At 34.6% G+C, this 24,483-nt stretch overlaps 1 protein-coding gene across 7 annotated transcripts in view; it reads left to right on the top strand.

Annotated features, from left to right (window-relative positions):
* Positions 1-24,483, top strand: part of SOX6 (SRY-box transcription factor 6) — a 263,816-nt gene that overhangs the window by 79,588 nt on the left and 159,745 nt on the right. For all 7 annotated transcript variants that reach the window (XM_018076030.1, XM_018076033.1, XM_018076032.2 and 4 more), the window contains one exon: positions 11,227-11,316. In XM_018076030.1, coding sequence (XP_017931519.1) covers positions 11,227-11,316 — 90 coding nt within the window. The remainder of the gene's footprint in view (positions 1-11,226; positions 11,317-24,483) is intronic.

Below are 24,483 nucleotides of genomic sequence, written 5' to 3' on the forward strand. Positions count from 1 at the left end.
TCATTGATTTCTTGGTTGTTCAGCTTGAGGTGTTTAGGCCCTGAGTCTTTTCCGGGGGACCTAACTTTGTGCAGCAGTTTATATATAGTTATATATATTATAGCCTCAATTTTTACATTGACTTTACATTGACACAGCTGCAGCTGTGAATGTTCAGCAGTTCCTCAAATAAAACCCCAAGTTTTTTTAAATTGAGCTCCCAGAAAATGAAACTGCGACCCATCATTTCTCCTCTGCAGTTCCCTCCCTCATTCATTTAGTTTCTTTGAACTTTTGCAATGAAATATAGACAATGACTGCATGGGCAAAAGCCTCATTTGCTCTGCAGTTCCAGTTTATGCCTTTGTCTATGATTATCCCATGTACTGAATATAGCAAGAATCCCATACAAAAATTTGGCATATTTTTGTTTTAATTAAAAAAAAAAATTAGAGAATATATCATAAAATACAGGGGGGCTGAAATAGAATTTCCTGGGTAACTGTAATTCTAAGATTTCCGTATCTTTCCATTCATTGACTATACAAAATTAATAATGTTCCTTTAAATGAAAAAAATGATGACTAATTTTCTGCTCCATGTATATAGGGAAGTGAAAATGCTAGAATATTGTTCTTGAAGATATTAGTTCCTTCTTTTCTTAAATCTTTGCAAAGATTTGTAAGAAGCCATCTATTATTCCTGAAATATATACCCATGACAGTATTATGTTAATGGTTGGATGCCATGATCTTAGAGTTCTTTTCCAACCTAAATGATTCTATGAATCTGTGACTTGTGAGGTTTGTAAACTTTTTAAAGCTCTGTTTGTTGGAATTTGCTCAGGAAAGTCTTACCTGATCTGTATTTTTATTTATATAGAATATGATAGTTTAAGTTAAAATTTTATTAATAAAAAAGGGGCTACAGAACTGATTTTGTCAGTGTATTGTAGTGTCCTGGAAGAGACTGCATTATGTACCATAGAGACCTTCAGAAATGGTAATAGAGAGGAGATTCTAGCTATTGTTTTCATTCCTTTGCATCCTCGTTTGAAGTCATTTCAAATCAAGAGCATATTATTTTGCTTTCTTTGTATTACACTTTTACATTCAAAAATGCTTAAGGATTTCTCATGAAAAATTCTTTTTGTTATACAATTGTTTTAATTTCAGAATATTTTATGTAAGAGCTGAGTTAAGATTTTTATACACAATATTAAGAAGCCTTCAAATCTTTAAACAGATGTTTATTACTGCATTATTAGGGTAATGAGTAGAACATGATTTGGGGAACAAAATAGATGTCTTTTGAATCATTCATGTTTTGTTCCTAAATCATCTGGTGTCACAAATTTTGCAAGGAACATTAATCAGTTTAATAGAAACTGATTTTTCTTCCTTTTCAGGAAGTCCCCTCACTCCCATTCCCTCAGCTCCCTGAAACTAACCTGGTGTGAAGAAGCCTCCACACTATTGTGATTTTGTATTACCTTTTGTTTAAGATGCTTTTACTCCTCAAAACTTTGACTGATCTTTTCATATTAATTTTACAGAATTTCTACCTTGTTAAAAGATGCAATAATTAATTGGCATTGCACTTAATAGGAGAAGACTCAATAACACAAATATCTATTTGTGTCAAGATAATTTCTTAAGTTGAGATGGGATCCTCTGCTTTTTTCAGCTTGATATAAGAATCTGAGAGAGTTGTGCAATGTTAAGAGAAAGAAAATCTGCCCCCATGTCTTTAATAAAATGAATTCAGTGACTGGGTTTAGAATGCAACTGAACAGAGGTGGACATGCCACCTGCAACTTCTTGAGCTACTAGGGAAATTAATTTTTAAAAGAAAGACACTCCATGATGATGATGGTACATGATTTTTCCAGAGAAGTTTAACAAAGAAAGATTTAAAGATTAAATTCTCAATAGTTTGTTTGAGGAATAAGGAGAAGAATGTCACTTCAGTTTGGAAGTGTTTGAGAGGAGTGGATGCAAAAGATGAGAGTGAATTGTTTAGGGTTATAAAAGGACTATAACAAGGTACAGACATATGAGATTATGAGAAAGAGTAATTAGGCCAAATATTGGGAGAAATTTCAAATCTCTTTAAGATTAAGTAGGCTATGATGGAACTATGCTGGTGAGTTCTAGCTCACTTATTGGCTCAGTCACTCTTTTCCACTCTGAGGTATGAAAAAAAGATCTTCTAGAGCTGGTCAATATAGAAAAATGTGAAGATGTGGAGGCAAAGAAAATAATGAAGATTGAGCTCTGCTTCTATTAGCACAACTTTCTCCTTTTGCAAAACAACAAATATTGCAAATCCTATAGGTTTAGTTACTTTGCTAGTGTGTGCATAGTGAGAAACAGGAAAATAAATCTGTAGTTCTCCTTTTTTATATCAGTTTATATATCTTTTGACGAGTGATTACAAGCAAGTAGTCTATCCCTGATTGCTGTTGTGTTAAGCCTGATGTTTCCTTTTGCCAGTATTCTATGTTCACTTGGGAAGTAAATAGAGGTACACATACTTAGGGGATACGTGTATTCGTACAACATACTGTGTACTATGATTGTAATGCAAATAAGGTAATGCCTTCAATGAATACAGCCAATCTAACATTAAAATATAGCTTATCATGGAAGGGAAATTTTAAGTGGAGGAATGAAATGTACATGTAATTTTGATAGACTTAAAAGATATTTCTCTTCTACTAATATGCCAAAACATTGCATCCAAGCAATTACACTGACACTTGAGAAAGCTCCTTTTGACATACATAGTGTATTGTCTAGTGCAGTGTTCATGAAATTAACATTTTCCTGAAGTAATCATATACAATTAAGTGACCAAATAGTTCTGAGGCAATACAACTCTATTTCACAGGAACTAAATATATTTCTTCACACTGATCCTGCATGTTTTAGTTGAGCAGTCATTAGCATGTTTATAATGGTTCTAATTTAGCACAACATTTTCTGAATTTTATCCTTGAGTCATTTACAAATTGTTCATATTGAGTAAACAAAGGAAACAGATTGCATTTTATACTTAGTAATTTATCTGAAAGAAGAGGGGAGGGTTAATTGTCTAAAAGTTTTGCTCTGTTTGGGGAAGTGATTCTAGTCTTGCATTGCTTGGCACACAATGCTTTTTTCCCTCTGTTCCAGGGGGAAAAGAGAAAAAAAAGAATGGAGGAGTGAGTAAAATGAAAAATTAGGAGCAGGACAAGATTTGCCACTCCCAAAGGGGAGTGTGGAGCAGAATTTGAGCTGGCACGAGATTATCTAAAACAGTTGGTGCATTCCTTAATGATCAAGTGCTTGAGAAGTCCAGCTCTCTCTCACAGAGCATCTGTGTTGATGTTTATATCAGTGCCCTGCTGTATGGGAAAAGCATGCTTTCTCTTGTTGCTTTTCTAAAAATAGTGTGGCATATAGCATTGTATGAGTTATTTTAAGAGAACAAAAACATTTGCAAGGTTAAAGGTCCTGCTTTTTAATAAATAAATAAAAATAAAGGTCAGAACTGTATCTTGGGTTATTCTTTCCATGAAATTCAAACTCCTTTTTATCTAGAGTTTTGCATTGAGCAGAATTCTGCTCTTTGCACTAGAGAATTCCTGTTCAAGCAAGCCATTTTAGGCAGAATTGTACAGGCTCAGACTCTACAGTTTTTCCCAGTAGCCACATCACAGAAAGCAGGTCTGAAAATTACCCCCAGTTTAATTTCAGTGTTTCTGTTTAGAATGTCTGTTGTTTCATGCAAGATCTAGACCATTCAAGTAGTGCAAATGAATTCAGAGGAAAACCAGAACATTTTAATGCCTAATTATTTTTAGTGAGCTTGGAGAGTTTTAATTAAAAGTTAAGAGAGCTCTCCAAGCTCTTACAGTTCTAATTTTATCATATTGTGGAAATCTTGTCACTGTGAAAAAATGTACAGCAATTGGCAGATCTGCTTGGTTCCCTGTCCTAAACAAAACTGTATGTTAGGTAGTCAGATCTCAGTTGTATTTCCATCATTGCTCTTGCAAGAAAACATCTACTGTGAGCTGACTGCCTTTTGCATATGATTCTATTTAGGAAGGATTCTTTGCCTTTTTTACTTGTTTGTTTGTTTTTGTTTGTTTGCAGTGTTTATTCCCCCCCCCCCCTTTTTTTTTTTTTTTTTTTTTTCTTTTACAATACTGCCTGGGTAGGAAAGAGTCAATATGAGAGGAGGGAGTAAGTGACTGGCCAGGATTATTTGTCTCCTTAACATCCTAAGCAAGATATAGAATTTAGGAGTGATTTGATTTTATTTGTATTTTGCAATAAATAAAGCAAAAGGGATTAGCTTGTCTTCCTGTTCTAAATGTCACTTTGCTCATTTTTGAGTTGTGATTGCATTTTTGTTTTTTCAAGAACTTGTTTTCTGAAAGTTTATTAAATCAAGAAATTCTTGAAAAGTTGGCCAGAGAGATAAGTTCACTGGGTAACAACATGTTGAAATGCCTTATATTTTAATTTTCTGATAGACCACGACAATTAATTACAGTATGAGAATAGTATGGAAATTGAGAAGGATGAGATGAGATTCCCCTGACCTGCCGCTCCACTGACAGCAAGATTGGAGCCAAGCTGCTTGTGAACAAGAGACAGTGGCAATACATTGCAACTATGTGTGTTAAGCCTTCAGGCTGATTTTTGATTAGTTTTGTATTGTTACTGTCTCCTATTCTTTTATTTAAAATTTATTGAAACAGAAAAGGATAATTTGTGCTTGAAAGAAGAAAAAAGTAACTATGGCAACAAAAAAATCTATTTTAGTAACAAACTTTACATCCTTGGAATAAAACAGGATAGATAGTTCCATCCAGCAGTTAAGTTTCTAATAGTCACGATTGAATTATATTTTATTTTTCAAATAGTGAATGAAAACATAAAGTCCTTAATTTAATTTTGGATTGTTAGAAGATTATAAAATTGTGTTCTTTCAAAGTGAATTAAATTAACCTTTTGCCTTTCCTTTTGATACTGAAATGTTAGAGTTTGCATATAATTTTAAAATACACAGTATGAAGCATGAAAATTAGGAAGTATTTTTATGATCTAGTTCTGTACTAGGTGGTTCTTTATCTCAAGGAAATCTGATTGGCAGTGAACTCACAAGAGATGCATAAGCAAGCTGTTGTCATGTACTCAGAGAAGGATCAGTTAATCAAAAGTCCCAGCACAAGTCTATTAAAACACTAGATTTTAAAAAATATACTTAGTTTTCAGAATAATTCACAATTTTTGTGAATGGATCTAATAATAGCACTGATGGACCTGGTGTTTCAGTTTAATTGTAGGTAACAAACATTGACTAGAGTAAATCTAAATTCTGCTTGACTTTTATTCAGAAATATTTGTAAAGTACTGATTTAATTTTGATTTTTCTACTCTGAAGAGTATTTAGTATCCCATGAAGAATATTGAAACAAGTATGCCTCTTTCACATCCATGATGTATTATTATTTTAGATGTCATGTACTTAGCTTCACTCACTTGAAAGAAAACCCCATTTGCACATGGAGCATGTGGTGAGATATGCAAGGGTACAACAAGAAGCAGACCAAGAAATGGTAGTCACTTTAATGCTTATTTGCAGTTTAGCTGGTTTGGGGGGAAAAAAGCAGCTCTTCTGTGGAAGGAATCCAGTGCGGTAGGCCAATGTCTGTCACAAGGAGTTCATACTCTCATTTAACATTGTTTCAAAGAAAAAACCAAACCCACACAATACTTTTTCTCTAACAAATGTTTCATAGATGCTGACACGCTAATTCCACTTGTGCTGTTTTTCTTATATAGACTTGAATGAGGCATTTGAACTTATTTGACAAAAGCTGATCCAAAGGACACCTTTTGTCTCCCCTGGAGCTGAAGGCAAATAAATGTAATGAGAGTAGATTTGGGAATATAGAACATTAGAGATGAAGGAACTTGCATAGTGCTAGGTAGTCCCAAACCCTGCAAAAATGAGATCTTTTTATGTTTAGCAATATCTACTGAATTATAATGGGATATAAGTACAGACTATAGTCCTGAAATAGAGACAAAGATGCCTCTAGGTCTGTACTATCGTTCTTCTAAAATGCAGAAAGGAACTGTATCTTCCTCCTGCTGAGGATCTGATCATGCTTTAGAACAATTTCTCTTGCAGCATGCCTGATTTCTCTTCTAAATCCTCTACCTTGTCTTTTCCAGTGCCTCTTTCCTTGAGATGTAACAGTTCAGATGCATGTAGAAATATGTCACCTATACCTCTATACCTTTGATTGAATTATATTTCTCTATTGCTTATGAACTTGCCATGCATTTGCAATCATTATTAATAAATCAATGTGCTTTTGTCTTCTGTCACAAAGTAATGTATGCATTCAAAAAGAATTGTATGCAAAACAAGTCATGTTTTAGAACTCATATCATTTATAATTATCAGTTTGCAGTATTGTTAAACATGTTTTGAGGGAAGCTTATTAGAAAAGAAATAACAAGGCACTGCACAGTAGAAAGAATAAGACAGTTCAGTTGATCACTGGTATAGATGTTATAAATATGCCAGTCTGTACTATAGTGTTTTATTAAGTCTCAAAAAGTCAAAGCTGATTTGAAATAATAATGTCTGACAGTCAGTGCTTTGAAGTTTTGCTGCTGCACTCTCACATTTAGGTTTTCTTTTATGTATGACTTTACCATAAAAAACAAAAACTCACGCATGGCATGAACGTCTTTTTTTTTGTGTCTGTATTTCAAAGAAAGTAATAGGAGGCTGCTTCAGTGAATTAAAAAGAAAAAAAAGGAACAACCCCCCAAAATCAATGAGAATGGGTGCAGGCCACTGTAAGGTCATACAGTATTCATGTAAGATATAGCTGGGGTTGGTAACTTGTTGATGACTGTAAAAGTGAAATTAAAAGAAAAAAAACACACAAAAAACCCCTGAAAATAAGGGGAGAATAAGGATGAGACAAGAGGCAAAAGCTACTCTTGATTCAAACAAGATGACTTTCATTCAGTCAGAAGAACTTGAGAGCTTGGCTGTGATAGCTAACACGCTCGTTCTTCATCACCGGTCGTGCAACAAAGAGCTGGATTCCATCCATTCCATGACTGATTGATTACCCAACGGACAAATGTTAATTCTTTTCATCGATGCTTTGTCATTGTGAAGAGATCCTTTTCAGCTAACACCTAGGGTTTTTTCCCTTGGCTTTTTTTCCCCCCCCGATTATATATCTTTTAACATCCTCTTCTCTTCACCTTTTCAAAACTGTCATGTCTAACAAGATTCTCACAGTACTTTAAACTCCTTTAGTTTACAATTAAAATTGCTAACTAAGTATGTAACAAACCATGATATTAAATAATACTCAATGATTTAATTTAGTCATCATAATTATACTTAACCTGTTTGCTGTCCTTGAAGGAAATTTTTTTTCTAGTTCACAAGAGAATATAAAGGATGAGAAACTGCGTGTTTTTCATAAAATAAATTGCTCCAGCGCAACTTCATGAGTTTGATCTTACATGTGCCAGTAGAAAATATGCTATTTTGTGGCATAAGCATAACTGTGGTTTATAAAGTCAGTGAGAAGAGCTAAAAATGTATAAATGCTAATTTCTTTCATTGCTTCTTTATAATTGTCTTTAGCAAGAATACCCCTGAATTTTGAAAATGTCAGGATCCACAAGGTTTTGGAATAGTGCTGAAGCAGAGCCTCAGTGCAGGGAGAGTGATGCAGTGCAGATGTGAATTTGGGCTTCTTTCTTCAGTGTTCAGTGCTGGATTCCAAGTCGATGTTTTGTTTCTATATTGAATCAAATCAGAAAATGAATCAATATGGATGAAGACATTTTACTGATGTCAGAAGATATCTTTGTAGATTTTATATGTCTGTAAAAATTAATTTTTAGTACAGAAATAAGAAAAATCCCTTTCTGATTCATAATCCTTTTCAAAATGTGTTTGTGAACACAGAATACAGAACTTGAAGGGAGACGTGCCTTTCAAGTATAAGCCTTTATATTTGGTTTTGTGTCTAATGTGGAAGACCTCCAGAGAGCTTTGACACATATCATTATTTTAAATTCTAAAAAATTATGCAGAATAAACATGCTAATTGAAAATTTACAGGATTTCAAGAGAGCTATTTTTACAATGTTATGAAAAAGTTTATTAAAAGGCTCATTGTGTAATCATTTTGTAATCTTCCCAAAAACAAAATACAGTAGCTATAAATTGTGTGGTCAGATCTAGAACATAGAATTTGAATAAGATAAGGGTGTTAAAAGAACTCATTCTTAAGGAATTTTTCAGTCATTTATAGAGATAAAAATTCAAACTTGAAATGTGATTATATCAAAAAGAAGGCACACAAATAGACCTGTTTTTCATTCTAGTTCTTTCTCAGTCTGTCTGCAGAAATGTATTTTTTTTCCTTACATAATATAAGAATACTACATGCGTGTTCTTAAGAACGATAAGAGAAGAAACAAAACAAGTGCTTTTGAGGAAAGTATTTTCTCAACTACTGTAATATGCTAGTTACCTCTTTTTTTTTCTTTTTTTAAATGAAATGGTTTTTTTTTGTGTGAATTGAGGACAATATCTTAGGTAAAAGCAGTAGAATACATCATTTATAGCAAACATCAAAATAAAACTCTAAAGATCTTTTTTTTCAGGGACGAGGGGTCTGAAATTTTGGCAGGGGAGAAACATAGAAACGTCTTTTTAAACTAATCATGATATCACAAAAAAGGACAAATTATAATGTTCTATTGGTAATTGATGGTTATTTCTTGATTCTCCTATTATCAGGCCAGAACTCATAAAAGTAATAAGTGCCTGTTATTGTTAAAAGTAAATTGTTATTATATAACAAGTATTTTAACACTGTCTATTGCAACTTACAGCTCCTTAATTTTGTCTCTTTCACAGAAAGATATAATTAGTAAATAAATTAGCTTTTCTGCTGAAATATTACTTCAAAAATATTTATGAGCTGCGTTGTCTTTCCATGGAGGCTTGCACAGTGAAAATGTGCTGCAATTAAAACCTGATCTTTGATCTTTTGGTAGTTACAGTTTGGTTTGTTTTCAGCTGGTTTTTGTTTTGTTTGGGTTTTTTTGTTTGTTTGTTTATTTCAAATGAGCGATGCTAATGTGAATTTTTAGGCTGAAATGACTTGCACCCTAAAATATGATTGGCCATATGACCTTTTTTTTCTTTAAACTTCTCCCTAAAGCTTTAACTCCTCCTTTTGTGACCTGTTCGAATGCTTCTCCTCCCTCTGAGTATTTTTGGAATCCTCTGAGGTGGAACAAACTGTTACCCGTTGTAATGAAATGATCTGTGTTGCCGTTCTTAAATCTGGGCTTTTTTGCTTTTGCTTTCACTTGTGTGAGTGCTTCTGCTGAGACTGCTGACATGGGAATTTGAGCCACGATTTGACCTTAATCTGCCAGTAATTTAGCAGAAGACAAGTTAGGCTGAATTCTTCCTTCTTGTACAACCTAATGTTAATTCCTAAGTGACAGGAGTGGGATCAGTACTAGAATTATCAAAATTTGGAATCTTATTAGCTCTTTAGAAAGCACTGCATGAATTGTTCTTCTCCTAACACAAGTGGCACCTTGCTGTGAGAGTTTCTAGCAAGTGAAGGTGTGTGGCTATTCCCAGTGTATGCCTTAAGGAGTGATGTGCTCAACACCACCCAGAGTGATGTGTAGTCTTATAATGAAGGCTTTCTGCAAAGATTTGCTTTGGGAACACTCAGATAATGTTTTTGATATCTTGCAAAACTGACCCTAAGGGTTTCCAAGGAGTTTAACATAAACATTGTTGATGAGTCTTTCTACAGATGAAAGTAAATGCACAAAGTTCAACAGAAATTATTATTATTATCAAACGTTATTGCTAACTGGGAAGGAAAAATAAGTGTTCAATTGTTTGTAGAGTTTGCTTGGTAATTGTTTATAAATCTGAATTGTGGTTCCTAAAGTCATAAAAATCTGTAACACAACATCAACCACAGAATCATAGAATGGCCTGGTTTGGAAGGAACCTTAATGTTCCAATCCCCCTGCCATGGGCAGAGACACCTTCCACTAGACCAGATGGCTTTGCATTTCATCCAACCTGGCCTTGAACACTCCTGGAGATGGGGCACCCACAACTTCTCTGGGCAACCTATTCCAGTGCCTCACCACCCTCACAGTAAAGAATTTTTTCCTAATTCTAATCTAAACCTACTCTCTGTTTGAAGCCATCACCTCTTGTCCTGTCACTATATGCTCTTGTAAATAGTCTCTCTCCATCTTTCTTGTAGGCTCCCTTCAGGAGAATTTGTAGGCTTGTAGGCTCCCTTCATAAAAATTCCCATATTAAAAGTCACCTTCTGTAAGCTGTCTGCAAGGTTATGTATGATTTAGTCTTCAGAACCAGTTAGTTTAATTTAGGAACTGAAAAAAACTTTAGAATTTATTGAAGTCTGTTATCCTCAGTATCAAATTTTGTAGTGGAATTGGGGTCTGATCATAGAAAACTTACTAAGGCCTCTTCTACTTTCTCCAAAGTGTAATGACTCAGTGACAGTTTTGCCTACAGAAGGCCTCCCAGATTGGGGTAAAAACTTGAAATGTATTCTGAACTTCATATTACGAAAGCCTCTCTTCTAATCATTGCATGTTGTTTATAGTGTACTGAGAAAATTCCTGATACTGTGAACATCGAATATGTAGAGTGCTTTTATGAATTCCATGGAGACATTACATGAATAACTTTTGCATTGACATGGGTATAAAAATGGGTTTCAGATGTCACTGTGTGCCAAATTTCCAAAAAAAGCTACTAAATCTTCATGTATAATTTCAAGTGTACAATCATTCTCAAATGAAAAAGACAGAATTCATATATACATTGGCAATCTATGCATGTAAATTGGCAGTTAGCATGCATAAATCCTCAACTAGGTTTTTCTTTCAATTAGACCCTTGTTAAATCCATAGTAACTCCATTAACCTCAGGGGAATTACTTCGGATTTAAAATGCAGTTAAATAAGAACTCTGTTTGGCTGCAAGTTCATTTCCCTTCTAAACTATCATTCAACTGGTACAGGAAGAACAGTTTTAAAATGAAGGTGGCACCTGTTTTCCTGATATGTGAGGATATATTTGATAATTCTGTTTCTTTCTTTTTTTTTTTTTTTTAAATAGATTCATCCTGTATGGAAAAGCTACTTTCTAAAGACTGGAAGGAGAAGATGGAAAAATTAAACACAAGTGATCTCCTTGGTGAAATTAAAGGTATCTGACTAGATCAAATTTTAAATGTTTGCATATATTTTAAAAAGGTGATTGAAGATTTTTGAAAGTTCAGAAAAAATAATAGAAATAGCTATCAAAACTAGAGGGTGCCTTCCTCTTATTAGTCAACTCACTCTGGTTTTTAATGTTTATCTTCGAAATGATGGATGAGTCTGCCAAAAAAGTAGAGTATGTCATAATCAGTTATAGGCAGTATCAAGGATGTTATCACAAACACCAGGTTAGTTACATTAGTTCATTGACATGAGCTATATATCTCTGAGCAGAGGAAGAGGAAGAAACATGGAGTTATGAGTACTTGGTACTGCTTCTTCCCAGTTGCATAAATTATATGTAGAAACTGCTTTCAGATTATAAAAGGGGGTAGTTGTGTGATTACTGTTCTAAATATTTCATTCAAAACTGGCAAAAAAAAAAGTGTTTGTTTATATTAATTCCATTTCTGCAGAGTAAGAGCAGCTCTGGATGAAATTTGGGACCTACTGAAACCAGTGCAAGTTTTATTGCATATATGGACAATAAGTTCCAATATTTTCACAATTTGTTGAACCTACCAAGCTAGGAAATGTGGAATTCTCTTGACAATTAAGTATTAGGTAGAAAAACTTGAAGTGTTTTTCCCTACCCATCAATTTTTCCATGCATTTTCTTAGTGAGAAGAAATTCGGTGTTATTGGTTAAACAACAAATCTAAAAGGTGGGGGTTTTGTGCTGTAAGAAGGGAACATAAGGCATGTTTGAGGAATACACAAAGTACCTAAGATTCATTTCTCTTCAGTTGTATAATTTTATTAAATTGCAACTAAGGTGTGGAGAAAAAGAATTATGCTCATAATATTAATAAATCTTTACTGTTAAAAAAAAGATTCTATTTAATGAAAATTGATTATTAGGGTTTCAAGTTTCCACCAGGGAAATTTAAGATAGTACAATTTTCTTAAAATTTTTTTTAATTATACAAATAGACAAAAGATTGGCCGTTTTTAATAAATAAGTTGTAACTAGTTCCTTCAGGATCAAAAATCTCTTGGATTCTCCTGATTTTTCTGGCAGAATTAGGATAATGCATGTATGTTAAGCAAGTAAGAAATCCTATAGTAATATCAGTGGCAGAAACATAGTATACAATTTTACAGGAACGTGTTAAAATTGGCTGTAATAAAATCCCCCAAAATTATGTCTTGAAATCACATTCTATTTAAAGCCATATTGTCTCTTAATAGTGTGAAAAACGTTGAATGCTTGTTCAATTATTATTGTCTATTAATTGCAAAATATAGCTACTTAGTCTTTAAATAGAAACTACTTGAATGCTATTAGCGAATCAAATTTAAAAGAGGTGGGATCTCTAACAATGCAGAATAATGTTCTTTATTCTTTTATATGGCACAAAAAGCTTTTTAATGAGCTTTCATTTACTGAAAAAAAAACTTTGTTTTTTCTGGATTTATGTTGTTCCCCCTCTTTTCTTAGCATATATAGTCTCTGCTGAGTGAATGGGTAGAGTTCTTGCTTCTAACCCTTTTCTCGTCTACCTACAAAGCATTCTCACTCAGATTTGGAAGAATTTTCAACTCATTCAACTACCCTTTCTGGGTAGGGAATAGCTTATTAGCTGTATAAAAAGGATCATCAGATTAGGCTCACCAGATTTATGAGGTTGACAGTCATTCAGTTAGTTTCCACAGCTCTTTTCCTGTGTAACCTGTCCTTAAGTGGTCACAATGTCTGCAATATTCATCTGTGCTATTAGCTGGCTTCCAGCAAGATGCAATAATGAATCTTTGCTGCTGCAACTGCATGTAAACTTTTTACAAAATAGCACCAACGTGGAAGATAAAGGATGGTTGCTCTTGTGTTGTGCTTTACACTTCAAAACTCTTGACAAAGACATTGGTGTCATTTTGTACAAGAAGAAAACTAGATGCACAGTTACATAGCAGGAGTAGTGGCAGGTCTGAAGTTGAACTCATTCCCTTTGGTTTCCCAAATTCATGGCCTAACTGCTGTCCTCAGGTTGGTTACCTCCAGCTGATAGAATTGCTATTTACCTGATAGTTGGGTATTAGCTCATATCAGCATTTGTGTACCTTAAAAATCATCTCAGAAAGAAGGAAACCCAAAAAAATCAACAATCAAGTACATGGCAGCATGAAAACAAGACTGCATGAAGGAAACAAAATGAAGTAGGGGAACCAGAGAGAATTTTTAATTCACCAAAGAAGCATACTTTAAAATAAATTCTTTCATTGTCCAAGGTGGTAGATTGCAAAATCATGAAGTTCATTTCCATAGTGCTGATTGAATTTTCAGCTGTGTAACTGGCAGGGCATGATGAGGTCTGAAAAAACTACATTTGAAAATCTGTTGTCTCTGGGAGGGCAGATATATTTTTTCTTAATTTCTGTTAGATTCTAAATAATTTTATTTAATTGGCTGATATTTTTGGCTTTTCTGCAGACTTTCTGCTCATATTACTGAGAACCTAACTTAAAGACATGAAGCAATGTAGTAAAAATAAATGGATGAATTCATTAGAGGAAAAAAAATTTTGATTATAAGAAAGCAAGGTGTGGTCCTGTGAGGAACTGCTCTTTGCACTGACTGTTACTGGGAGTTGTTTATTTTAGAGAGAAGGCGTTGTTCTCGCTAAGGATAACCTGAGCACATATTCTTCCTCTGTGTCTGCACAACTACAGCTCTCCCCCTTCAGTGAAAGACTGGCATCTTGGTTGTGGGAAGGCAGCTCACTAAGAATCAGTGCCAGAAAAAAGGATGAAAGCAGAAAAAAAAAAGTACCACTGACACAAACTGTTTCTATTCATGTTTGGGAAGCACACAGACGAGAAGAAAAGATAATTGGTTGAGAGAAACAAATAAAAATGGTATTTTCTTGCTTTACCTTCTATATTTAGAACACAATAGTGTTAATCAAGACATAATTATAAACTATATCTATTAATTCAAACAATAGAAGCAAATACAAAAGTAACAAACAGTGAATAATTCGTTTTTTCTCAGTGTGGGATTGTTCCTGTTCACAATTACTTTTGCATAGTGTGCTTCACTTGTAAAACTGCTTTTTCTGAGTTTCTTTATTAGGATTTCAGTTATTGATAATGGTCCAGATTCTTCCTTGAATTCCAGCCAAACAAGCCATTGACTTCAGGGAGGTTTCATGAAACTCTGAGGAGCATTTGGCAGAATGCTTTGTAGCCAAATTCCAGTGGTTAAATAAGTCTGCTTGTTCATTTGATATGTTTATAAATGAAACTCATAGGTCAAATTTTCAAAGATCTATGAAGCAGTTGAGCTGAGTTAAATGCCCTGCTCACCTGGAAAAAAAACCCAACCAGAGCTGCCTATACAAATAATTTGATTATTTACTATTTGCCAGGGTGCACATGCAAATAGATTTATTTAAGGTATACAAGCAATTTGTTAGGCTTATGTCCAGCTTTTGCAGTATTGGGTCTTTTTTTTATAAAAACTAGGATCAGGAAATACTTTTTGTTCTAATTGTTGTTATTATGTATTTGAATAAACAAAGTGATGCAGGACTCTTTTCTGTATTTTCAGGTATTTTCAGATACTTGGGTGCACAGAGTTCTGTCCTCACCCTCCCTCACTGCATGTATTTCTGTTGCTTAGTTATCTGGTTTTTCTTCAGCAGCCACAGCTAGGCAGAGTAGCATCATTTATCACTATACAGAGTCTGTTTTAAGTTTTCTGTTTCTGTTCCAAATATAAATCTCTGGAATAGCATAGTCTTGCATGCATCAGGCAGTTGTCCTACTGAAATAGCCCGCAATGGTCTTTCTCAGCACACAGAGTCTTTGAAGATCAAATAAGAAAGGTCAGTCTTTAAGTAACTTAAGCAATGATGTTATCGTGAAAGGGTCAGAATTGGTCTAGCAGCCTTAGAGAAGAGTGACTCCTGGGTCACCAACTACTGTGTTGCAGGTTAGTCCTCTGGCTTCCATTGCTGGTGTTTACAGCTGGAACTATCTGTATTTATAGGCATTGTGACTTGAATGTCACATGCTGTCTTTGTACAGTATACTCTATTTTGGGGAGGTGAGTGATTGGTGTCCGTAGCTTTATCCAATACAGAAGGCTGTTTCCATTATGTGGAATCCTGTGCTTATTCCTTCTCCTTTTATATTTGCTACTTTATCAATAAGAGCCTAAATCTCCTGTTTTGTGTGACATGTGCACATTTAATGGACTCAAAATATTTGGGTAGGTGGGAGGCAGCATTCCTGTTTCCTAGGAAATGTTGAATTTAGCAAAGTGAAGAAACTTCACCCCCTTCATAGTCTCCTTCTAAGATATACTGTAAACAATTTTGGAAAGGATATTTGTCCCTCATATAAGGAAACAGAGGAGACTCAAAGAGGTGCTTTCTAGGAGCATTTTTTTGTGTGTATTAGTGACTGGAAGAGGACAGTGAGGCACAACTGTTTGAATCTAGTAATTTAACACTATCCATTTCTGGAATAGTCTTGGAGAGAGTTGTGCATGAATGAATCCTTGAGAAAGTTTATGTTCTCCTTTTTTACAAGTGAATTCATTTGTTTTTTAAGCATGGTTTATGAAAAATTTTAAAATGTTATTTTTTCCTTCTATTTTATAAAATTTGTCTTCACAGATAAGCTTTCAGGTGTTTCTTGATGCACTGTATCAAACCAAGTGAAGGTCATTTTGAGGAAAATAAAACCTGTTTCTCTGTAGCCCTGATCAACACTATAGTCTGACTTTACAGTAATTATTTTTCAGTATAATTGCTGAAAATTCTTTCTCATGAAGTCCAAGGGTATATAGCAGTCTGCCTCATAAATATGTATAAATAAATATATATAAGTCTTATATCACAGAGACACTCAGAGGTTTTTAATTATGTCACTTTGTATGGCTATAGACATTTCAAAGCTCTCCTTTGTGCTCTCAGTTATAAACGTATTTTATTTCTTTTGAAGTCTGTGTGATATACATACTAGCAATTAAAAACCCAGCTCGGGCTTTGAGACACAAGGTCTTCTTAATTAAAACTCAAACAAAAGCTACAAGCAGAAGCCCCACTATATGATTAAGGTCTAAAATGTTATGATACATTAGAATCATTGTTAACTGTTAGGATTTAAAAAATCAATACACAGGAAAAAGGATCAACTGGTTCCAATTAGTGAAACCAATGAAAACATCCAACAAAATAGCACAACCCAGAACCCCTACACCCAAATCCTTAAGAAATTGGTCCTGATTAGAAATATACTACAGGCTATAAAGGTTTCTCATGATGAATTTATTGCCATGATCCAATGAAGTGATATGTTTAGCTTTGTGTTGTAGCTCTCCAAATCAGAGTGATGCTTTTGTTTTACCATTACTCCAGTCATTAGCACTTTGTGTAACATGACACAAAGGCTACATTTCCAGGTCTAACCTGACCTTCTAAATTTGAATGACTGAATATTTCATAAGCACTTTCAACAGTTAATGTTTGCATGCACTTTAGCCTGATTTGCTTGAAGAACGTAATGGATTCCAAAATAAAAATATTTTGGTTAAGCTTACCAAGCCCCATTGTATATATTTGTTATGATCAAGGTACCAACACAATTAGTTTGACTAATCACCAGTGTGAAATAGATTAAAATCTACTGTCTTATGTCTTCTTAACTTTTTTTGATTTGAAATATGGTTCTTCAGATTCTGGATTTAAAAAGACATACCCCCAAACCGTACAGACAGAGAGAGGATAGTTCTGTGGAAGGGAGTGGGACTGCTCACTGTACATAATGCTGTTATTTAAATTATGTACATGTAAGTCTCAGAAGGATAGAAGCTGTATTTATCACGTCAAAAAAACCCCAAACATTTTTTGTTGCTCTAGTCTTTTAGTCAGAGGGTTGTATTTCAGTGGCACCTCTCATGATCATGCCTGCTTCTAATGTTAAAAGTTAATGACTATTACCATTTCTAGTTCTTAAAACTCCACAACTATAAATTACATTGTAATCAACCTTTCACATAAATCAAGTTCTCTACATTGTTGAGTATATTTTATAAAAAATAATAACCAGGATGCATGCCATTTATTTCCAGGCACATAATGAATTTTATACTTACTGCAACCACATATATCTATACATTTTTTACCCTATTAGTGTATATTTCTAAGCTTAACAATTCAGGGCTAAAAGTATGAACTCTGTACTACACTGAAATCAGTATGAGAGCTCGCTTTTATGCTGGGTTCTGTGGAACTGTGTCCCAAATAGTGTAGTAAGAAATAATATCAACTGTTCATGAGAAAAAGGAATAAGATGGATAACGATGTTAATATACTGCAATATATTTATTTGGCACATTAGTACAGACTGCCTTCTGGAATTTGATCCATTCTTCATTTTTACAAATAGTGACAAGAAAATGTACGGTATTAAAATGTGTTTATTTTCAGATACCTTCTAATTTATTTTAGCAGAAAAAGGGTTGCTTATAAACTAAAAATTACAAGTTGGTTTTCTTCACTTTTTTGTCAAAAATATACCATTTTCTTTTGTTGGTAGGTTGTTTCGTTAGTGTATATATATGTATATATTCATTATATCAGTTATTGTTTTGTTTAATAAATACAGAGTCTTTATCTGTAGTAGAAAGGTTTCTGTGTTGAAGTATGTGTCACTACCTGGAACTTACCCCCTTCTCTTCAGATAGTGGATGTCAGTGACAAGTTTCCTTTTGACTCAAATCCCACCTTAGTCACCAATAAAACTTCTTACCTTTAGCAAAATAAAACTCCTACTGAAGACAAATATACGACTTCTTACTAAGAAGCAAATGCACATGTAGGAGTTCGCACTGTTAAAACAAGAGTGGAAGCTCCATTTCTCGTGTTTCATCACACTGCAGTGCTTTTGGCTTTTTGTTGCTGTAGATATATAAAGTCAAATTCTAACAAATTGATGAATGTCAGCATTTATCTAGAAAAATACATATAAACATAGTAGTGAAAAGACTGAAATTTTCTGATCAATTTGGATTCTGGGGAGACCTCTACATGTACTTTATCAGTCTTTTGTTATGGGTATTTCATATTAAGGAAAACTTTAAGTGTCAGATACAAAGAACATACTGTCCTGCAGCATTCTCTCTCTGTGGATACTGAGCAACCTGAGGAAGCGTGTAACCAAAGGACAAACATACAGTAATATTTCTTCAGTATACTCTTCCAATTTCCCACAGAATATGATTAATTGCCTTCTTGATTCAGAGGTGGTACATTCGGGTTTAATGACCCTTGTTAGAATTATCATCTATGAACATGTCCAATCACTTTTGAGCCCTTTAACAGACAGCTGTGAAGTCTGTGGGGATAAGCTCAGCAGTTAGCAATATGCTGTATATTTGAACTTAGCACCTTGTAGATGTCCCCTAGATCTTGTATTACAGTGAATAGGGACTGGCTGTTCCCTGTTCATCTTCTCTGTTACACTACACTCAGTTGTCTCTTCTCTGGGTGGAAAAGTAAAAATGTATTTATTTATTCCTTATATGAAAACTGTTCTGCACTTTGGCCACTATCCTCCACATTCTCTTTGCAGTTAATTTGGTAAGAAAACCTCTTGCACAAAATATCGCTATTCTGAACAGCATCAAACTTTGGCACTGATTGATGAGAACCTTTGTGGCAATCCTTTTCACTTCAGTTGATTTTAAACTCCCTTTCTGAATAGAAAGTCCTGTCTTGAAGTGAGATCTTGATGTGTGGATATTGCATGGTAATGAGGTTATCCTGATGATATCAAAGATACCAGTGTTTTGTTTTTTTTTTTTCTTTTTTAAGAAATAGGTAAAAATACCTTACTGGGAACTTGACAAACTGTGGACCCTGAGGCAAGACAGAAACATCATCTGTAAAACTCGAGAGACATACCATTAGGACTGAGAAAAAATGAAGTAGGAGCACGTTTAGTAAACTCACGTGCAACTGAGAGCAGCAGGAACATAATGTGCAACCTGACACAGCTAGTACCTCAAAAGCCTAAGCTCAAGGAGGAATAGAAGGTGAAATACAAGGAAGGTTGTCCTTGTCCCCTCTAAACAAATTGACCTTTCAGAAGAGGTTAACTATCAGTGTTTTTTTCAAGATATCTTGATTTGTTTTATTGTGTCACCTCACTTCAGATCTGACCAATGACATCTGACAGTTTTCTGCCCGAGGGCAGATCTAGCCAAACTGGGCTCATTTTCCTTGTTTTCCCCTCCTCCTGCCAACATTAAAGTGATTTCAGGCTAATCATGATCCCCTTGCTCCGATCAGGTCATTCACGATACTGCCCCGTTACATGGTGAGTGAGTTGGTCTCAATTCACTATGTCCCTTCTGTCTCTCCCTCAAATATTTATGTTGGATTAAAGTAAATAATGTATCTCTTTTCCACTCTCTACAATTTTTTTTTTTGTTCTAGCATGATTTTCCAATAGAGAAAATTTTCAAAAACCTTATAAAAATGAGTCCCATCAATTAATATGAATTCTAAAGAAAATTGAGAGAGATGCATTGAAACAGTTTCCATAGAAATTTATCTGAAGAGAGGAAATAGAAATCTATTAAAGACATAGCCTACCCTGATCCTATGAGTTCATCATAGGTATTACCTTCTGTGATAATAAAATTAATAGATTTATACGCAGGCAGCTTGATCAGAACTGGTTCTTTGTCATTAGCTCTCAACACTGAAAATCTATTATTATGAACATATCTTTCTTACCCTTTTTTCTTTAAATTACTGTTAGTGTAACCCATGTATGCTAATATTTACCTTAGTCTGTATTGATATAAATCCACAAAGTTTAGTATTAGACATATTGTCATAAATGTTCTTTAAGAGTTATTCAAGATTAACCTGAGACCTGTTTGATAGCTGCTTAAAATTTGTTGCCCCGTAGATAGCAGTAATGACAGGCTAACACACATGTTGGGAATGAATCCTCATGTCTATTAAGATTTGTTTGAGCAGGTTTCCATCACAACAGGTGCACAATTACTTTATGAGTAAAATATTATCAGCCTTCCAAATTAGCCAGGGCAAAATGCAAGTTGTCTGATTAAATAATCAAACCCAATACTTAAAATGCACTTGATTTCCACAGGAATTTTAAGATGCTAAGTCCCAGTCTATCAGTGAAACTGTGATTGTTTGCAGCATACAAGTAGCAGCTTGTAGAGTATCCTGTTTGGTATGTTTTACATAATTCACCCCACATTACACAAGAAAAAAAACACTGAAAAAGCATATAATGACAGGGTTTACTTCTAGTCAAACAATTTTAATTGACCAATGAAGGTATTATACTGTGCATTAAAATCAGAAAAAAATTGAGCCTCTAATGGAAAATAGTTTGAAAGTGTTCTGCATTCAATTAGGAGGCACATCAGTTTAGAAATACAAAACCCCCTGTTCTTTTTAAAATAATTTAGTTTATGAAGGGGGAGGGACTAAAGGAAAATCCTCTGAATCTGAAGTGCAACTTACAGTGTGGAGATCACATATGCCACCAGTTATTGAATAGCTCAGTAAACACAGTGACTCAGAGACCTAAGAAATGAGTGAAGTCTGAAACAGTAGGTTCACCATGAGTGGAAAACTTAGACGTACAGCTGTCAGGCACAGATTATGTACAGGTAACTGTTTGTTTTCATATCTGAATCTGTTTGTCAATCAAAGAATGCTATGAATCAGGAGATGAGATCTCAAATACAAAACCACGAAGTCAGAGACAGCATCTGGAGTGGCTCCAAGCCACAAAAATTAGGGAAGAAGCACAGAGGGAACAAAAACTGTAAATGCTTGCATGGATTCTGCCTCTATATACATTGAATTTAAATAATTGTGTTGATACATCAGTAATAATAATTGCTGATAAAAATTATAGTCCTTATTTTGGGCAGCAATATGTTTTACTAAATGTGAAATTAAATGCAATTTGTATTAATTAGGGATAATATGAAAGTATGTAAGTGGTTGACATTTCCGACATTTTTAAACATACTACTATGTGTGAAGATAGATCTTTTGCATTTGTTTTGACTTGGAAATACTCTAGATTGATATATGCCCCTAATGTGTTCTGTTGACATAAGATCCCAGTTCTAACCCCTGAGATCAGAAAATTATTTATAGTTAAGGTTCACTGTACTTGGAAATTTAATTGTGGGATTTGATCTTTGATGTAACTGTTTAGTAGACAATGTAGTTTTCTCTGGAAGAGAGAGATGTTAATATGCAGGTGGTGTACTCAAGTTGCAGGATTTAAGAAGTCACTGTAGTGTATACAGATATTTTATTAGGTTTGTGCAATTAAGTTTTTCTAAATGTGGGAAAACTTACGGACTTCAAGTCTTGATTGGCAACATCAAAAGAATACAAACAGGTTTACTAAGGAAGGTAAAGAGAATGAAATGGGCATAGCTATTCTGTGGTTTGTTTTTTTTTTCAGATTCCTTAAGAATCAGAGATTTCCTTTTAACTTGAAACTGAAAGAAGGTTTTACCTTTGCTACTTTCCTCTGGTGACAGGACCCATTTGCCTACATATTGTTGAGATTCTGTAACAGTCACAGGATGACTGTGGAAGTCCTTTTAGGGGCTATAGTGAATAGAGGATTCCTACTTCAGGATGTATTAATAACTTAATTAACCCTCTTGTCTATTTTGTTGTTGTTTTCTTGACCTTCCAAGATTCTATAGTATAATTTTGGGTCAATCAGACTTCAGCCAAAGATAAGGTGCCCACTTCTTAAGCATAAGGATTTTTCTAAAAAAAAAATACTTAATCCTATCAGGGTGTGGTCTGCCACTTTTCAAGATAACAGTGATTGACAAAGGCACTTTAGGCCTCTCTGCATACTCTCAGATAGCATATCCCACCATCAGACAGATATCAACGCTTGGTGCTAAGAGCTGGCCACAGTGAGAATTCTCCCTCTGCTGACATGGAAAAAAACATAGTCAATCTCCACACATAGCTGAAGTTTAGTTAAATTAATAGACAGGTGAGGTGCTTTCACTGTTCCTCTTCTTGTTCCCTTCCATGGGTACTGAGATAAAAAACACCAAGAAAACTCTTTTCTGCATTACTGTTACAACAACTGAAAAAGTTTGTGGTGATCAGCAGCAAATCACCTTTGACAAAATACAGGTGTTAATGACTCATCAGGGGAATCTGCTATAAAAAATTTACATTATGACAGCTATGTCTGTGTAAAATGTTTGAATGCATTAAACACATAGAATCGATATAAAGTTCAAGTCTGGAAGTGAAGGAAAACTGAAGATCTATGTAACGTAAATGAATGTTGTTCAACTTGTTTTAATGAAGTAGTCCCCATGGACGACAAAAGTGTTCTACCAGTAGGCTCACTCCCAACACTTGCAGCATGACTGGATCTGGCTCTGAGCAACCTGGTCTAGTGGAAGGTGTCCCTGCTCATGGCAGAGGGGTTGGAACTAGAGGGTCTTTAAGGTTCCTTCCAACCCAACCCTTTCTAAGATCTGTAAAAAGAGAGCTCTTCACTTATCGCAGTCAGATCCTACAGACCAGCTGGCATCACCACTGCCAGAGCTAAGACTTCGGCTCCTGTTCAACATTATAACATTTACAGGCTCAGTTTCTGTGATAGTTATTAATAACCTCTGAGTTGTGTAATTTTTTTTTTTTTACAACAAAACTAACGTGTTCTTTTTCACTGGAATTCTGAAAGAGTTCATTTTCTGTGGTTCAAGAACTCACGATGTATGATATTTGTTTAATGGTCTTGACTGACTGCTAGAAGCTAGGAAATGGTTAAAAGATACTGTGAGAAGCAGAAAGTTAATTGGTAAACTAGATAGCGTTTTTGTCATCTCTACCTATTCAGGCTTTACCAGAAGTGCTCTTTTTTGTCACTGTTAGCCATGTCATAGCAGGTGCAGACTTGTAAAATTGGTTAAGCAACTGAGGAAGTCACTCATAAACTAATTTATACCTAAAGCAATACTGAGTTCCTGACTTAGTAAAAATATTTTTTTTTTTACATAAGGAAAGAAATGTGAAAGAGTGTGTGTGAGTGTTGCCATATAAATGCATTTTAATGCATTCTCTTTACATTCATCCATTCTCTTAGATAAGCTGGTTATCTTATACAGACTTCTGTCTGCATATGTTGAGTTCATGATACAGTTGAAACTGCAAGCTTGGCTTTACTTTGAGGTGCTGAGGTCCCCTAAATGCAGAACACAAGATGCAGGTACACAAGAGCAGAAAAATCTCATCTTTGCTATGGGATATGCAGCCAATAATGGAAGAGCTCCTAGGAGTAATTTGAAAATTTTTAAGTGAATGCAGTCCATGCCACTTAGAAGTTAAAAAAGTGCTACTGAGTTCTAGAAAGTGATATCTAAATATCTCATGTCCAACAGCAGTCCTTTAACAATATTTCTATTTATCTTTACTTTTCTCTTTATTTTGATACCTTGAAATTATTGTGATAGCAAAAGGTATTGATGGTTGTACTTTAGAAGTTACTGCAAGTATGCAGTTCAAAACTTTTTTTGTTCTAAGTTTGTTGCCTGTGGGAAACTCAAAGTGACCAACTTTAGGTTTTGACTGAAACATGTCAGCCCTAAGCCTAAGGTGTATACACCATCACACAGATCCAGGTTCTCATGTTCACTTGCTAGTGTTGCACATCAGAAAAGTGAATGAAACTACTTCTATGTTAAGGAAAGACAGTTGGTTGACCCATAGGTATGAATTTCCATAATGGGGAAACAAATCTTAATAAAAAAAAAATCAACAAGTACTGTATCTGAAAGGCCAAAGTTCCTGCAAAAGTACTCAGAGCAAAACTGGGAAGGAGATCTTTGGCATAAAGGAGAGAAAATAGTCAAACGCCCATTTCACCTCAGGAGGAATCACAAATGGACACACAGGAATGAGGAAGAGCAGGAAAAACATATACTTTCACACTAATATTATCTCCACCTCTATTTACAGTTCCAGGGACTTCCAGACTCTGATGGGGTTTGTGTATCTTGAATGGCTCTTCCTTGTTCCAAATACTTGACCAGTCTGCCCTTGAACCTGCATAAGACTTA

Source organism: Manacus vitellinus, unplaced genomic scaffold (genome assembly GCF_001715985.3).
Source record: "Manacus vitellinus isolate BGI_N305 unplaced genomic scaffold, ASM171598v3 scaffold_30_pilon, whole genome shotgun sequence".
Taxonomy (NCBI): domain Eukaryota; kingdom Metazoa; phylum Chordata; class Aves; order Passeriformes; family Pipridae; genus Manacus; species Manacus vitellinus.